The following is a 17,654-nucleotide window of genomic DNA, read 5'->3' on the forward strand; positions in this document are numbered from 1 at the left end:
ATATCACAACAAATAAGGGAAGATGAACTTGGTTTCAGCGCTGTGGAATGTTCTACTGCTGAAGCAGGCTTAGATATTCCTGGAAAAAGGGGGACGTTGGAGGGTATCCAATACCGCAATATCGTAAGAAATATTGGCAAATACCGAAATACTGAGTCAAAAATCGACCAAATACCGATACCACAGTTATGATCGGTCACGTTTACTTAAAGCTGTATCCATCTCGCGTGTTTGTTTACCTCAACCATGTATGCACCAGAACAACCTCAGGCATTGCGAGAAAACGTGAGAAGGCCTTGGGCGAGATCCATTCAACCAAAATTTCCGGAAAGTTTGGTCTAAAACTCAATGGATCGGTTCGTCCAACCGGAAAAGTTTCGAAAAAACTGGTCCACCTTTTGTGGTGGACCACTTTTCCCGGTCGGACCGGTCGGAATTTTTGTTGAATGGATCGCGCCCCTTGATCGGTACTACGATCGAAAATCCCGGCCATTGGATTCCCGTCCAATTTCGTCATAGATTGTGTAATCATCATTTACCCTCAAATCTAAAGTCTTAGGAATATTAACTTTAATTAACTTGTTTAGCTTACTGTGGTTCGTGCTGCACATTTTATTGACCTGTATTAGACAGGAGAGCGCAAATAAATGGTACCGCAGTACTGTGAAGGATCTTCTTTACCGAATACCGTTAACCAAGTGGGAGAAAAACCGCATACCGTAGGGATAGATGATACCGCAATACCGCACATTAAAATCGAAAATACCGCTTGAAAAAAAGCTCAATACCGTAAACCCCCATGCATGTCCCCCTCTGGAAAGGAAATCTTTTCAGAATTTATTTTTAATTTTGCATCTGCTGATTAAGGGAAAGAGTATTATATCTAATTTCAAAATTTAATCTGACTGATCGTTAAAACAAAGGAGGCGTACTTCTTTTTCTGCATATCGCCGATATATAGACTTAAGAAAGATTTTTTTTTTCAATTCCAAAGTCCCGATATACCGTTTTCTCCTTTATTCATAGGGTATCTTTTACAAAAATATTCTTCGATTGAGAAGAGGCAAACTTCATAGTGAGCACAGATAATATAGCTTAAATCGTAAATAGTTAGAAGGAGACTGCAAAACTGTCCGTATTTTGCGTATTCAAATACTCGCAAGCAGTCAAACAAAAGGTCTGGAACGAGGCTGACAACGGAAAACTAGACTGGGGAAAGACGGAGTTTTCACTCTCGCCTCACACACCCGTAGGGCGTGTGAGGCCTGCCCGCTTCGCGCGCGTAAGACTTCTACGCCACGCTTTATCACTATCTTTGCTGATTTTGAGAAAAAAACCGATTGTCTTGCAGTCAAAGTTAGAAGATGTCTTATTGGTCCTTAACTTATCCTTGACTCATATGTACTCTAATCTGTAAATACATGTTGATTGTTACTATCTCTTTATTTTGAATGTGCTGCATGTACTGATGTGCTGTTATTACTTTATATTTCGGTAAACGCTATCCAGAGTGGAAACGCCGTTTTCCTGAACTCTGATCTTGAAGCGGACGAAATCGAAAATGTCCCAAAGCGCCAAAAAACAGAGGAAATTCACGTGCAGGCTCGTGACACGGACATTAAATAAGGGCACCCAACGAGAATATAGTTCAAAACCACTTAAACATAGCATTGTTAAATGTATTTTAGTATTTAAACGGTAGATATAGGCATATTTTTATCCCCTAAAAATTTTCATCTGTTCGGATTTCCTAGCTGAAACTCTAGTGATCCGAAAATTATAGGGATCAAAACTTACCTTTTCGAAAATTTCAGTCAGAAAAAAGGCTCCCGAAAATTCGAGGTGACCTTTTTAGAGTAAAAATCCGTTAAAAATAGGCAATTATACCATTTTTTAGATGTTCGTAAATCCTAGGAGAGGCAGGCAAGCAAGAAATTTTACAACAAATGTTCCGAAAATTCTAGATCTCAAATCGTCTTCCGAACAGATATTCTTCCGAAAATTGTCGTTGGGTGCTCCTGATTAAACCGCAAAATATTTCATTGAAAAACACGGTGGGAAACGTGTCTCTTTAGTGTCGCTGTTGCTGACTACGTGAATAAAATTCTATTGATTGTAAGATTTTCCAGGAAAACTTTGACAGGCAACCTGACAAAGTATAGTGTTTCCCTCACGTAGTCAGCAATATTAACTAACTATGTTTCAATGAAATACTACGCCGGTTAAAGTCTGTGTCAGGAGCAGGCACGTTTATAACGTTTTGGACAATTTTCGTTTTTTCCGATTCACGAGTTGAGGAAAACGACGTTTTCATTCTGTATAGCGTTCTCAAAAATGTCCATTTTCGATGAAGATATCTTCAAGATTTACATTTTCTGATGAACGTCTGGACAGGGTTTAGAGCAAATTATATAGATACAGCATATCCTAAATCGATATAGAGACAATAACAACTAAACAATGTAAACTCTACTGACATTGCATTTAAGTTAGTCTTCTTATTTTCTTGCAAGAGCCGGCTAATTAATAAGTAGGATCTTGTGTAAATATCGCTGAGTTGGTTGACATTATTTGCTGTGGCTTGAGTGATTCACCATGGTGTTCGGGAAATTCTTTTCCTTTTTAGCCACCAAAAACAAAAGCTGCACTGCGCATCCTGTTCTGCGCATAACAGCGCGCACTCAAATATTACGCAACAAGGTGACTTGCTGTCAAAGACCTAAGAAACGGTTGTTATCTACTCAGCAAGCAAGGTGACCTATCCGTTTCTCGGATAAATGTACTCTTCTAGCCTTTATATAGAGCTCATAAAAGAAATTGTGTCTGAAAAAAAGTAAAAATTATTGAGAAAACAGAACAAGTAGGCATCACTTGTGCAGACGAAATAATATCCTCTAGCCTGTCTCGCACTCGAGGAATATTTTACTCCGTATATTTTCAAGAAGTGTGCTTGTGCGATAAGCAAAAATTACATTCTTTCTTTTGATCATACATTGAACGTAACCCGGGTAAAACATAGTGGTGAATCGTTGAGATTTTGCGCTAAAAAATTAGATAGCTCGTTAAAACGAATGATCTCGTTTAATAATAATAATAATAATAATAATAATAATAATAATAATAATAATAATAACAAACTTTATTCAAGTGTCGTGTTACTTTAGCATGGTGTTGCTAATTGGGGACACCGTAACAAAAAAAAACTAATATATACATACTATTAGTCACAAAAATATAGAGTTATGTGTATATGTACAATGTTAAAAAATTATAGGATTATAGAATGACATGAAAACAGCTAGTTGGACATTCTCGAGCAAAAAATTTTCTAGGTCCATTTTCTTAATTTTTATTGTTTAAAACTGTTCTAACGGTTTTCTCTCTACATAAAGGTATAGAGAGAAAACCGTTTACAGAAACACCCATAAAACAGGTGCTAAAAGAAGGACAAGGCACTGGTGCAGTGGAATACCAAAATAGCGCTAACTCGCCGAAAACGCTTCAAAACGGCCTGAGACGCGAGCAAACAACAAAGAATACAACAAAGCAATAAGGTAAGTTGATGTTATTTAAAAAAATTACATTTTTTAACTCTTCTAAGAAAAACCGTTTACATCCCATACAAACCTTTGTAAATAACCGTTTGTAACACAACACCGCCCGCAAGCAAGAGTCACGTCCGCCTTCATGTAATGAGCTTGGGCCGCCTGTGGTAGAACACATTTTCTTGATTCCTTCGTCATGTTTGTCTCTCACACTAATACACGCCAGGATACACGCCAATAAATTACTCATTACGGCTCAGCCAATCAGGAATTTGCGGACGCCAGCATCGGCAGAAATGAATAAAAGGGGGTTCTTATAGCAGGCGTCCCTTCCCCTCTCTCCCCAACCCCCCTCCCTTTTTCCCTATCCCTACCCCTTTCGACGCCTGCTACGCAGGCTATCTCCACTGCTATTACGTAGTTCAGTTCGTCTTGTTATATTCCTAGACTTTCACTCAACTAAACAGGGACTGCCATTGGTTGACTTCTTGGTCACATGGCCTTGACTAAAATCAAATGTATCGCGATCGTGATACATTAAGCAATGTACCCCGCTCGGGCTACATTAGGGACTTGTCAGAAATTAGCACGGGGGAAGGGAGAGGGGGGGGGGGTGGGAATTTTAAATTTGGGTTCGGAAATGAGGTGACCCATCCCTGCAATGGGAGTGAAATTTGCTAACCCTTCCCTTGAGCTTGGCCTAAAATATCATGACCCTCCCCACCTTACAAAGTTGAAAGAAAAATGTTCCAGGCTCTTTAAGGTGCAGTATTCCAAGCCAACAAGAAAAAAAGGAAACAAAAAAATAAATAAAAGGAAAGTAAGGAAAGCTAGGGCAAAAAGAATGGAAGCTGACTGCAAAAGAGTTATTGAAACCATTGCATCTCATCAAGAGTCGCATGATGTTACAGAGCCTATTGGCCCATTATCTCTTCATTATGAAGGATTAAGTGGGCTCCTCAAAACACAAAGGCCATATATCCAACAGGGGCGGATCTAGGGGGAGGGTGCAGGGGGTGCGCACCCCCCCCCCCCCCCTGCGATGACCTGCGGTTTTCTAATACAACTGGTATTCTGCAAAAAAAAACTATGTGGTTTATTGGTGTTGAAGTAGAGCAAGAGACGAGTGCACCCCCTCCTATAAAAAATTCTGGATCCGCCCCTGTCCAATATGCCTTTGAGAAGGGATTGTTCACCAATGAATCACAGGACATTATCAAGCAATATCTACGCTTTAACTTAAATGGAAATCAGGATGATGATGAAAATGATTGTATCAAAGCTGATGACATAAATAATGATGATCAAGATGCTCACAGCAACATTGATGGTGATGGCGAAGACAGTGATGAAAAGGATAGCCAAAACTCTAATAACATTAATAACAACATTATTCATAATTTCAATAAGACTCTATAGCATTGTTATAAATGAAAAGTGGATGTTTGTTAAATTCTTGCAATAGTACTTCACAGTTTCTATCCATAATGTTTCGTTGTTCTTTTTTTCCCTTTTTTTTCACCAAATAAAGAACTTCCTTTTTCTTCTGTGGGTGAGCCTCTACATGATCAAGGGCATATATTTGCATGACCCTCCCCCTTTTAACGACCCATTTTTCATGACCCCTCCCTTTTCTGAGTCTCAAAAAGTTGTGACCCATCCTCTGTTTCCACCCCCCCTCCCCCCCCTGCTAATTTCTGACAAGTCCCTTACAGCATGTGATCAAAGCATGGTGGAAAGTGGTGTGACAGAAGGGGGGGAAAACACTGCCAGTTTTCTTTTTCGTTAATGAACTCAACAACTTGAACACAAACTCGAAGCCTAAAGCTAAAAGGCAACGATTTTTAAAGTTATCCCAGAAGAGAAACAGCAGCTAGTGGAGGAAGAAGATGCAGATAATATAAGGAAAGTACTTTGTAAATCCTTCATTCAGTGGTTTTAAGAATTAAATTTGCGTTGTTTTATGTACCGAGTCGACTGTTTTGGTTCGCTCAACTTATTCTTTTGTTGCTGTTGAAGTGAAGTGAATCTGATATTTGTTTTATGTGGATAAGTAGCAGGCAGATCAGGAAGAATGACAATGGAGACACGTTTAAACCCGAAAAATCATGAAAAATATGTTTCAGCATCTTCATTTCCTTTTTTTCATTTTGTAACATTACCAGAAAAAAAACAAACAAACTTTGGTCACATCGAGCTGGAAAGAAACAGAATTCATTATTAGCTCAGTTTTCCCACCATTTTGACAAGGTTGTAGCTATTCGATAGCTCTGTCTACTAAGAAGGCACATGCTTCAGGCGCTAGATGAAATTGAATTATCTTTCTGGACCTATCAGCACTTGGTCGATCAAATGTCGGAAAGAAAGGAAGAAAAACAGCTAGCTACTCTGGAGAAATAAAAGCGTGTTACACTTCCTACACCAACCTATCGGCAAAGTTTTACATACCCTAAAATGAACCAAACTTATTAATATTACCTTTAATTAATCTTATTCATGTCACTACAAGGTGACGTCTTATTAATTTTTATTGATTTTTTAGCACCTTTTCAATCCGGAAGTGACGTCAAGCTTCACCCCGGAAACTACAATTTCCCTTTTCAATTCCCGCTTCCGGTATCCCCATTACCAACATCGTTTGAAGGTGCCTACGGCAGTGTACGATATTGGTTAGATGCCGTGGTGGACCGACCGTGGAGAATTGATCTCAATACCCGCACACCCCTGGTAATTGTTGAGCGCGTACAGATTAGGAAACCACAATTCCTCGTAAGTACTGGCTCGAAATGTATTTCGTGCCCAAGTAAGAACTCTTCTAAATATGGCTCGAGTGGGAACTACCACAACTTATCTTTTCACATTAAGGAGAATCCCGAAAAAATTACAATCCCTTAAAATTTTTATAGTCCGGAACACGATGTATAACTATACAATAAGTTCTCCCCCATTTTCAAACAGAAAAGGGGGCTGAAGAAGTGAACACTGCTGGCTCATTCTTTGTCGACTGATGTTTTGGTAACATTCGCCTTTATCCTGGTCCAAAAGAGATGTGAAAAAAACCGCAAAGGTGTATGGCGTATGCTGGTTGCTTTTTTAAGTAGGAATGTTTAAAATCAAAAGTGATTTCTCAAAGAGAGAAGAAAATCACCAATTGCAAACCCATCTGCAATCATGTAGGCGATCGCTCACCACGTTTTGGTTACTCTCTAATCATTCGTTGTCGTCAGGAACTAAGATTGAAACAAAAAGATCGTATTCGGGTTGGCATGTTGCCCTTCAGACCAGCTGCACACCAAAGCCCGCATAGGAGGTGTAGCTTATTGCCCTGGTCAGGACGTCAAGATATCTGGACTAGTAAATAACGAGAGTAGCAAAACAGTTATCGGTTTTGAAGCGCAACTTGTATAGAGAGTGCTATACAAAACACCTGAAGGTAAGGATTAACCCTTTAACCACTAGAAATGACAAGGATCTAATTTCTCCTCACAGTATCGCTGCTAAATCAATAATCAAGGTCACGGGAATACAAGAAATTATCGCCACGAAAGGAGCTCTCGATTGTTCAACAAATTCTCTTCGTCTGTACGACAGGGAATAAATAGAGAAGAGTATGGAGAATTGCTTAGTGAGGTTAGGATCCCCAGATGTTAAGGGTTTAGGAATGCAACATTGAAAAAAATTAAAGTGGGGTGGGAAGAAATGTTGGCACTCCCCTATCTGGCCTCACCGGGTCTGTGCCGTGCTTCGTAACACGCTCGTGATATATCTCATGTTGAGAAAATAAGGCCCTATTACTTTCTCTTGGTCTTATTCAATGTCAGTTCTGAGAATTTAGTGTCAAATTAATTATCTTTTCAACTTCTCATCACTTGTCTGCTTGAAAGTGTAAGGTATTACAAGGAGAAATTACATCCTGATCAATACTGGGAGTGAAGTTTCTCTACTGGACAGACAAACTCAAAATGTACCTTCCTAGTTACTCTAAGGAAACAAAAATTGTCTTAAGTTCGTAAACCCTCGTGGAAAGTCTGTTGATTTCTATGCAAAATTACTATGGTGGTTTGGCATTTGTGTGGTAGCTTCATTCTTGAAGGGACGTCGTTTAAGTTTTTTTTGTTTACCGTTTTGCCTAGCTACGACACGTACAGTAACAGAGAAGCTTTACGTCCTCAAGGAAGAACACGAACTAGCACCTGGAGATCAAACCAATGTCGAGTTTGATTCTTTTGTCATACCACCTGTACGTCAACCAACGACGAAGGGATTCGGATGCACTGACATTTCGTACGCAATTAAGGTAAGCGCATAGTTCACAAGATAAAGATGTGAGGGTATAGTTCATAGCCAGAGTATTGCAGAAATTTTTCCTTTGCGCGTCGAATTTTCTTTTTTCGATGAGTCGGCACAGCCACCAGTAACCTTTGCCTCTAGCATTTTTGTGTGTGCTTTGAAACTTTTTAAAGTAGAGCCGATGGAAAGTTGGAAGGGTAGATAGTTTCTCCCCCTGTTTTCGTCTCAAGCCCCTCTTAGCTCCGCCGCTCAATGCTGTAAAGAAAAAAAATCCACAATTTATTAACTTATATTGCGCAGATATCAATGGGACATTTTCATCTGCGCATTGGAATGTTTAAGAAATCATGAATTTTACTCACTAGTATTGAAGATTCTAAATACAAACTTGCAGTTACTAATTCAATAAAATGAAATATTAAAAAAGAAAAAAAACTCATGTTCTAAACTGCTCTGCAGTTGACTTCTCGCTTGAAATGCACTCGATCCCTCCCCTTTGAATGTAACTATCCTACTCAAGTACGCCTGATACATTTATACGGTTCTCTGACATCAATTTAAGACTTTTGATTTGTACTTCTGTCTAGTTTAAAGTGCGCCTGAAGAAGGCCTTTAACACCGACATAATCTTCCCAGTTGTGATAACTACAGTACCCCCAAACACCGAGCCCTCCGCTGATCCGTTCTTGAGAGAGCAGATCTTCATAGCTCTTGCCAATTACCTCGCGTCATGTGCTGCTGCAGAACTATAGATAGCGATATACAAGAAGCGACTGAGGGAGAAAGAAACACTGTTTGGGATGGACCATCTGCTCCTGAAGCCACTGGTAAGTAATTAAGTGAAAATTTTCGTTTTGAAACTGTTGTTTTAATGAGAAGATTCCATTTCGCATTGCTAAGTTGTACATCGCAGCTCGCGTCAAAGTGGTAATGTTTGTGGAAATGAATGATGACGTCCTCACAATATTTTGACGACAACAGCGATCTAAAGTCAGCAAACACGCAGTAAAATAGCTTATTTGTTTTATACAGACGCGATTAAAACATCGATTGCTATTGTTACGATTTTAAAATAGTTGTTGTCCCAATTATCAGTTTTATTCATTATAATTATTATCATTATCGTTATTATCATCGCTATAAATATTTTTTTTGATTGGAACTTGTCAATATTTGTGTAATGTTCGGCATAGTAATTGAATAAACTCAAACAAAAATCGGTTCAAGCATGGCTTTAATAATAGAAAATCAGGATCGCTTCGTACACAAAATTACCCGCCCGGCGTAGCGGGCTTTATTTTGTTACGTATTATCATCTTAAATTCTGCTTGACGTTTTGTGTTCAGGTCCACCTGTCGCCAGCAGCAGCGAGAGACCTGGGTCTTCTTCTGGCCAGCCATATCAATATTACAGAATGATGTAAAACGCCATTAAAATAACAACAGCAAGAAAATAAAAATAAATAAATAAAAAATAGCAGAAGGGGGATCTAAGTATATAATCCATGTGTGTTTTTTAGCTTTTGTATATATATATATATGCAGGTAATGGTCTCCTGATATATGTAAATGTTTTTTTTTTTTTTTCATTAAATTAACACTTCAAAAACTCATAGCGTTTAGTTCGTTTTTTCCCAAGTCAGCTTGGAATTTTAGTAATGTACGATCTGTTTACTGTATTTTGTTTACTGAATTGATTTGCAATGATCCAGATTACCATTGGGGTGCTAGAGAATCTCAAAGAGATGTTTTGCCCATGGTATCAATTTTTTTGAGCAACTGCAGCAAATAGGCGTGCCAGTAGTTACATTACTGACTATGAACAGTTATAAATCTATGATAATTTGACCTGAAGATAAAATAGCAGGTCGCGAATTTATTGACACGGTTAGCTGTTACTTTCTGAAAATTTATCTTTCGTCGAATTCAAACCTATGCCTCTCAGATACTAACAGGGCGTTATTACTAACTGAGTTTCAGAGCCATATATTACAAGCCGGGCAAAACTCAGTGAGTTTATGAAGGGTTGCACCATGGGATTCTACAAGTTTGATTGGGTAAGGATCTTTGATACACTATAGTCAGCAATTACACCGCCTTTGGTTTTAACCGTTTGTGACGTCTTTTCCATGATTAGTAAGAGCATGTACGATGGTAACTTGTGGTCCATTTGCTACAGTTATTATTAAAGTCTTTTCACAGAATACAAGTGAATACTCTACACATAAGTTCCATTTTCTTTCATGTGTGCTAAAAAATGCAGTGGGAAGGATCAGGTATGTTGCTGTTTGAAAACATCATAAATGTTAGGTTTATGATTAAGTTTTCTTATACAGAAGCCGAAGGGGAATTGGCTCTTCATTTTTTGCTTCTCTCTTCTCATGTTCATAGCATGATAATCGATCATGATAGTAGTTAATTGTAATCATTTGAAAAATGAGTTACACATGATCTTAATCATTTTTTTATTCTTTTAATTGGATAGACCACCGATGCAGAAAATGCAACTTTCTGTATGCATACACAAAAAATGCCTAAACTAAAAATGTATGCATAAATTAAAAAGGTATTCTAGGTGCTTTGTAAATGAGCTCTCAGATGCTGACGGTGGGAGTCTAGGATTCGCGGGCAGGAGCTCCATCGCAGTCTGGGAGAGGATTCAAGCGTAGAACAGATGGAATACTGGAGGAATCACATGTATAAGGGCCCAAGGATGTATCTGTCAGTGTTGGTCCACCAGTAGTCATCCCAAGATGCTTACGGTCATCAGACAGGAAGGCGTTTCTGTTGTTGGCATCGTACTCTGTGGTTGTACCTCTTCCGTGTGTAGCTTGCACCCAAGGACCACGGTCTGTTCTGATCCATGCTGGACCCCACAAGCCCTTACGGCGGTAGCCATTTCCAATCCAATCTTCAAGAAACGAGTAGGGATTCTCCAATTTCTTGCTTGCTGCCTGAGGACGAACCTGGAATGATGCTAACAGTCGCCAGATATTCAGCTCTGGGATGCGGAACCAACCCGTAAAGACGACCTTGTCGCTCTCTTTTGCATCTGGTCTCACGTTCACCATGAGCTGATATGTGTTGCCTACCTTCCAGTCATAGGTAATATAACTCTGGCCACCCGTCCCTTCGCCTCCAAAGCGTTTAACAGTGACGCCTTCACCATGGGCAAGCACTTTGACCAAGTCGTCCGGTGATGCATTTGGATCGTCTTCTGTCGAGGTCTTGTCCCAAATGGAGAAGAGGACCCACTTAGGAGAACGATCTTGAATGCCCATGTAGCCTCCGGTGAAACCATTAGTCATGAAGTAACTGCTACCCGCTGTCTCTTTAACGATAACTTCGTTGTAGAACCAGGTAACCCCTTCCCGTTGTACTTCTCGATTGGCGGGCGCTGACCACCAAATATGAACCGCGGGTGAACGGTATGGCTGTTCAGCTACGACCCATTTATTTGAGAGGTAAACTTCACTGACCTGATAAAGAGATGTCATTCACTTATCACGAGATAAAGCAAAAAAGAAAGAAGGGTTCCTCCACGTAGATTTGTACTTTAGAGTTTAAGAAATCTTGGTTCTATATTCTTCCAGTAAACTCGTAAGAGACTACGCCGGTGAGCAAGGCCACATAGTATGTTCTTATACGTGACCATGGCTTGTCGAGTGAGCAACACAAAGATGATAATACGTACTCTGGACAGATGTGAACTGACTATATGTCCTGGCTTTAGGTACTATACTTTTAGGTTCGTATTCTTTTGGGAAGAAGGAAGGAAGGGAAGAGGGGGTATGGGTTTATTTATTCCTTCTCCCACTTTCGCAACAAAAGGCAGTTTCCTGACATCATCACTTACCTTGAATTTAGGGCTCCAATTTGCTTCATATGGTTCTTCAGCGGGCTTTGATGATTCAAATCCCCCTGTGCTACCATCAAGGACATCTTGCATGTACTGGGTTGCAGTAATTACCCACGAACTACCTGTGTAGAACATCATTCGGCTGTTACTTTGACAAACCCAAATGTTTTTATTTCGAACTTTGTCGTCTGTGAGAGAGTATTCTCCAGCACTTTTAGCGTAATCATCACCCTCCACCAGAACCAGCCTTAGTTTGGAAACATCCTTTAGTTTGGAGGCCATTTACGTGGTTTTTCTGAAGCTTTTCACCTGTGGAGAGAAAGCGGTAAAAATTTCAACCCTTTGTTCAATCCGAACGTTTCATAAGAAGATGGCATTATTAATTTTTTACCCCACGATTTATAGTTTTCGTACATCGTTATTTGTTTTTGTGGCTACATGTACTGCCTCCTATACCAGGCGAAGCGTGACAAAATCAAATGTGCGACTTTCAATGCATACATTTCTCTCAGTGCTATAAAATAATAGATTTTAATAAGGTTTAAACTTGAGAACAGGGAATGAAACAATTTTTTGAAATGCGTTAGAACAGTATTTTATTTGTTTTATAAGTTAGAAATTTCCCCATGGAAATCGGCGTGGTACTGTTGCTCTGCTCTTCTGTCATTCTAGAAGATGAGAGGTCATTGATAAAACAACTCAGTTAGGTAAATAAAGGGATTACAGCTGGGTAACAAATGAAATAACCAAGAGTAGAAAATGTATTTTATCGTACTGTCTCTAAAGATAAATTCAAATCGAAACAAAAGTCTTAAAAATCTGCTCTGAAACCCGCGCTAACCAAATTCGGCAAGTTGAGTGTAAAGGACAGAGGCATTGGGATTTTTGGTGTTGCGGTTTCGCTATTTCTTAGATCGGTTTTGCGGTTTTAATGTTCATTTTGGTATGCGGATTTTCCGTTTTTTAGCTTTTGGTTTTCGGATTTTGGTCAAAAATACTAACGGGTTTTCGAATTTGGTATCTGATGTGGTTTTAGGTTTTTCCCCTTTGGGTTCCGGTTTGTCTTGTCTCTCTTTAATCTGAGCGGCAATTATGCGCTTCCACTGATCTCGAATAACCTCTGTATTTTCCCTTGTCACCTGTATCGCATTGATTAGGATTTTGATAACTAGGGTGTGAAATATATCGAATTTGACCGTTTTGCACGCGGTTTTCGATTTTGATCGAATTTTTTTCGGTGTCGCGGTTTGCATGATTTTTTTTTCTAAGGTTATATGCGGTTTCTAAATGACCCCAAAGCCCCCTCGTAAAAGGAAAGTGCACACTGTTCGATATGTAAATTATTTGAAAATATTTGTGAAGCTGGACTTGAAATAAGTAGCATTATTATCCAACTGTGCTTCGTAGAGTACAAATAATGCGCGAGACGAGTACAAATATCGCATGATATTTGTACTCCAGAAATATCCGCGAAATTCGCCCGCACCGACATAACAATTGGCGTGTTGGATAATATATCTCTTATAAGACGTTTTGTTGTGTAGTATCGTTGAGTATTTTTACTTGTTTGTATTTTGACTCGCCCTATGGGCTCGTCAAGATATGGCAGAACTCGTAAAAATACTCAGCGATACTACACAACAAAACGTCTAATAAGATATATGTAGCTAGTAAACGTAATTCTTAGTTGCAGCGCAGACCTAGAACGAAAGTGGAGTAGATTAAAGTACTAGAGTAGGTTCGAACTGAAATACGATAATCAAAAATGAATCAAGGCTTAGACATAGGGTTAGCTTAGTAAACATGCAAAGAGATATTAAAATCGACTAAAAAAGTTTCCGAAAGTCTACATCGGACACAACAGGGGCACCCAACGAGAATATAGTTCCAAACCACTTAAACATAGCATTGTTAAACGTATTTTAGTATTTAAACGGCAGACATAGGCATATTTTTATCCCCTAAAAATTTTTTATTTGTTCGGATTTCCTAGCTGAAAGTCTAGTGATCCGAAAAATATAGGGATCAAAACTTACCTTTTCGAAAACTTCAGCCAGAAAAAAGGCTCCCGGAAATTCTAGGTGACCTTTTTAGGGTAAAAATCCGTTAAAAATGGCCAATTATACCATACACCGAATGCAAATATGGCGGACCTCTCGGCCGGCCCGGGTCTAGTTGCGCGAAAGCGAGGCTAGTTAGGCCTCGAGAGTTTTGTTTTGACTGCGCGTCTTAGCGATTGAGTCGATCGATATGGTTTGCATCGAGTTGCTGCATGCCTGAGGGCCACCAAAAAGAAGATTTTACTCTAGCTGGAATAGCCTTTACTTTCCCGAGATCTTTTCACAAAGAAACCTAAGGATTCATGCGATTCGGCGCGGCGATGGGAAGCACTTTACAGCGAAACTGTGCTCGCTCACTTGCTTTAGATGAGAAGACTCACGAAAGTATTTGAATGAAATAATCTTCACAAGAGATGGTGCTGTTCCAAGGTGTTTGCATGGTCTGTTATTTATCCAACAAAAGGTAAACATTCTCGAGAACGGGAGTATCCGCGGTGGACCGTAAGATCTTTTAGATTTCCCGCTGAAAACAGCTGCATTAAAATATAACAACAACAATAACAATCGCCTGTTAATCCTACAAGAGTGGTCTGTGAAACTATGTAAGAACCAGAAGAAAGCGACATATTTCAAGAACAGTCTTTGACCAAAATGCACTGAAAAAACTAACGGAGGAACCGTTGCCAACTAAGAAAGTAAGAAGAAGAAAAAAGGTTCTGGAAGAAAGAGAGCGTGCAAGTATTCGAGCATAGTATTTGACCTTGCGCGTGATGTATTTTAGCAACTTGTCGAATGGTTTCGAGATAAACTAACAGCGATTTTCCAAAAATTGCTTCTTTTATGGCACTGCTCAAACTCTTGAACACAGGATCGTGAAGACTGTGAAAAATCATTCGCCCTTGTTGTTTGTCGCTGTGTCCCTGAGAGCGCCTAAAGATTGGTAAGTCGCGACGGCGGATTCACTCATCCTCGAGGATATTTACCTTTCCTTGGTAAGAGAACGGACAAAGCAAACTTGAAACAGAACCATGAATCTTTCAGTTATTCACCCATTATAACAGTTTCGTGAGTCTTCTCTTCTGAAGTGAAGCGAGCACACTTTCGTTCTTTTAAAAGATAACTCCGTGATAGTAGAGTGCCTCCATTCGCCGCGCCGAATCGCTTGAATCCTTTTCTTTCTTCGTAAAGAACTTTGGCAAAGCGAAGATAATCAACTTTCGTCTCTGCTGGAGTTAAATCTCCTATTTGATGGCTCTTAAGCACGTAACAACTCGGAGGAAGCCATATTCATCGACTGGATCGCTAAGACGCGCAGTCAAAACAAAACTATCGAGGCCTCACTACCCTCGCTTTCGCGCAACTAGACCCGGGCCGACCGAGAGATCCGCCATATTTGCATTCGGTGTATATCTTAGATGTTCGAAAATCCTAGGAGAGGCAGGCAGGCACGAAATTTTACAAAAAATGTTCCGAAAATTCTAGATCTCAAATCGTCTTTCGAACAGATATTTTCCGAAAATTGACGTTGGGTGCCCCCTGACACAACTCTGACAGCATACAAGGGTGCTGAGAACATAAAATTCAGGTAGTGTAAGAAAACTCAACTAACTGTAGTGACTCTGAACATATTTAGATCACAAAAACAATGATTTAGTAAAATCAGACCATTGATACTCAATGGCGTGACGTTGGCAACACTTTTTAAAACGTTAAAAAAAATTACCCCGGCAATCGCCACTAAAACTAAACAGAAGGTAAACAAAAAAATCTTACAGTCAAACCTGTATTAAGCGGACACCCTCGGGGAATGCTGTACTGTCCGCTTAATACAGGGTGTCCGCCTAATACAGGTTTCGATATATAACGTCATATGAGGTGTCAAATGTAATTCAAATGAACAGTGGAAGCGTTTAGAATATTCCCAGAGACAATGACGATAGACGGTTGCATTAAAATTTCTTTATCATAGTGAACCAGTTGATCACAGTTACATAAACATGGATTGCCACTCAAATTTGAAGAAATCAGATGAGTGAAACAAGCTCTATACAAACAAAACGAAATAGAAAACAATACTGTACTGTGAAACTAATCAAATAAGCTCGTCAAGTCACGTTTTTGAATGTAAAAATCGAAAAATTTGTGGGTGGCAATTCGAGGCAATCATTCGCATTTCCGGTGTCTGGCATGTTGGGTGGTGGAATTTAATTACAAGTGTCCGTTTAATACAGGTTGGCAACAATGGAAATGGCCATTTCAGGTACTTTTTAGGTGTCCGCGTCCGCTTAGTAGAGGTGTCCGCTTAATAAAGGTTTCATTTAAAGTAAATAAGCGAGGTAAATTTTGGGACTTCGGCTACTGTCCGCTTAATAGAGGGTGTCCGCTTAATACAGGTTTCACTGTACTTTGTTGACAAATGGAAGCTGATCCTACGATCGTCTAGCGAGCCAATGTAGTAAACAAGCACACGTGATTACGCTAATCGTGTGACCTACGAAAAGTGAATTTCCTAAAAAGATCATTAATATTTTTGCATATATACTAAACATGTCACTTAAAAGCAGCGTAATCTGATAACGTGCACGTTTTGCTAAAGTAATAGCTCTAATTATGATCTGGAAAACCTAAAAAAAAAACGTGGAAAAAAGGGGATGTTTTAAAACTAACACAGACAAAACTAGGACAGAACAAGAGTGAATATTAGTCCCGAGGTTACTACTCGAACTATTCGAACCTCATCGGACTCAATATCTTTCTCCTTTCTACAGAATGGACGGCATAGCCTTTCATGTTTACGTAAAGAGGAAGTCAAGTCAAGTGGAAGTCTATGGGACTAGAAATAACATGAGAAATGGTTGATGGAGTTCTCAGGGGGGTAGGGCGGGTGTTTATTGCACTATTATAAAACTTTAAGTTTTAAAGCGAGAAGTGACAAGAATTATGAAAAGTATCTGGTACATAAGAGAACAGTACTTGATCAAGGACAAAATTCTTCGTGATTACATCGTAAGCAATGCATGAATGCCAATAAACAGCTAGACGAAATCATAAATTGTCAGTATAACTCGAAAGTAGGTCACATATATGTGTACATGAATGATCATGATTGAAGCTAAGACAATTTCTCTTCGTATTACGGTATTTGACTTAGCCTGTGCCAGGCTCTCAGATAGTATAGTGCGGACGTATTAAAACGAGCAAAGCGAAAATAAGACGAGATCTTAAGTTTCCTGTTTTTCTTAGAAATAATTTTACATGCATGACTGAATTTTCTAACATTTGACCAGTCTTTCTGGAAGCTCTATTCCCTTCAACCAGCTGTTTTCGATGCACTTGTAGCCTGAGTATCAGGCGTTTCTGGGGAAAAGGGGACTCCTCTCCCGTAGCCCCTTAGGAAGGCCTGATACTCAGGCTAATGCACTTGTGCCTAAAAGCTCTTTTTCCAGGCTTACCGTCCTAACACTCCCACATAACCTACCAGGACTATTTGCAGGAGTCCACTGTCTTGTGTTAAAATATCGGACAGAATTATAGTTAAACTCGATTTCCGCCGTCTCCCGGGTCCGGTCTATGATGGATGAGTGCGGGCTCATTTTCCCGAACAGCGGCTGGTAATCGAGCCTAAATTATAGTAGAACCTCCCTAAATCGAACTATCAAGGGGCTGGTGCTGAATGTCAATTATCCTGTTAATAATTGATAAGGAATCATGTTTTACCATTCTTGCACAATTAACAATCATTTTCGTACACTTGGTTCGTTTTTCTGATAACAGTGTTTAGTTTCGAAAGTTTCGCTAAATGTATCAAGTTTCACAAATGTTATATCACGTTCGTATCAATCGCGATTAAAGCCGAGTTGGGACGTGTCAATCAGCTACCTTCTGACATAGCTGATTGACA

The 17,654-nt window shown here is 39.5% G+C and overlaps 1 protein-coding gene and 1 pseudogene across 2 annotated transcripts; one reads left to right on the plus strand and one right to left on the minus strand.

Moving 5' to 3' along the window:
• The first annotated feature begins 246 nt into the window (after positions 1–246).
• LOC140925050 (arrestin domain-containing protein 3-like) lies at positions 247–9,758 on the plus strand (annotated as a pseudogene).
• Positions 9,759–10,140: 382 nt separating this feature from the next.
• Positions 10,141–17,357, minus strand: LOC140924656 (uncharacterized). 2 transcript variants are annotated; one of them, XM_073374686.1, is made up of 4 exons: positions 17,232–17,336; positions 16,159–16,192; positions 11,691–12,002; positions 10,141–11,313 (listed from the first exon to the last, which is right to left on the minus strand). In XM_073374686.1, exons 3-4 carry the CDS (start codon positions 11,973–11,975, stop codon positions 10,450–10,452), a joined length of 1,149 nt encoding a protein of 382 aa, XP_073230787.1. In that variant the 5' UTR covers positions 11,976–12,002; positions 16,159–16,192; positions 17,232–17,336; the 3' UTR covers positions 10,141–10,449. The 2 variants fall into 2 exon arrangements, with proteins under 2 accessions (XP_073230787.1, XP_073230788.1); XM_073374687.1 differs by lacking the exon at positions 16,159–16,192 and having other exon boundaries at positions 17,232–17,357.
• Between the last annotated feature and the right edge of the window lie 297 nt (positions 17,358–17,654).

The sequence above is a fragment of the Porites lutea genome, chromosome 14 (assembly GCF_958299795.1).
Source record: "Porites lutea chromosome 14, jaPorLute2.1, whole genome shotgun sequence".
NCBI classification, from domain to species: Eukaryota; Metazoa; Cnidaria; class Anthozoa; order Scleractinia; family Poritidae; genus Porites; species Porites lutea.

Excerpts from the sequence above, each read along its gene's own strand:
- LOC140924656 (XM_073374687.1), bottom strand. The coding sequence starts at position 11,975 with ATGGCCTCCAAACTAAAGGATGTTTCCAAACTAAGGCTGGTTCTGGTG. Across the intron at positions 11,314-11,690 it reads ATTGGAGCCCTAAATTCAAG|GTCAGTGAAGTTTACCTCTC; the intron begins GTAAGTGATGAT and ends TCTCTTTATCAG.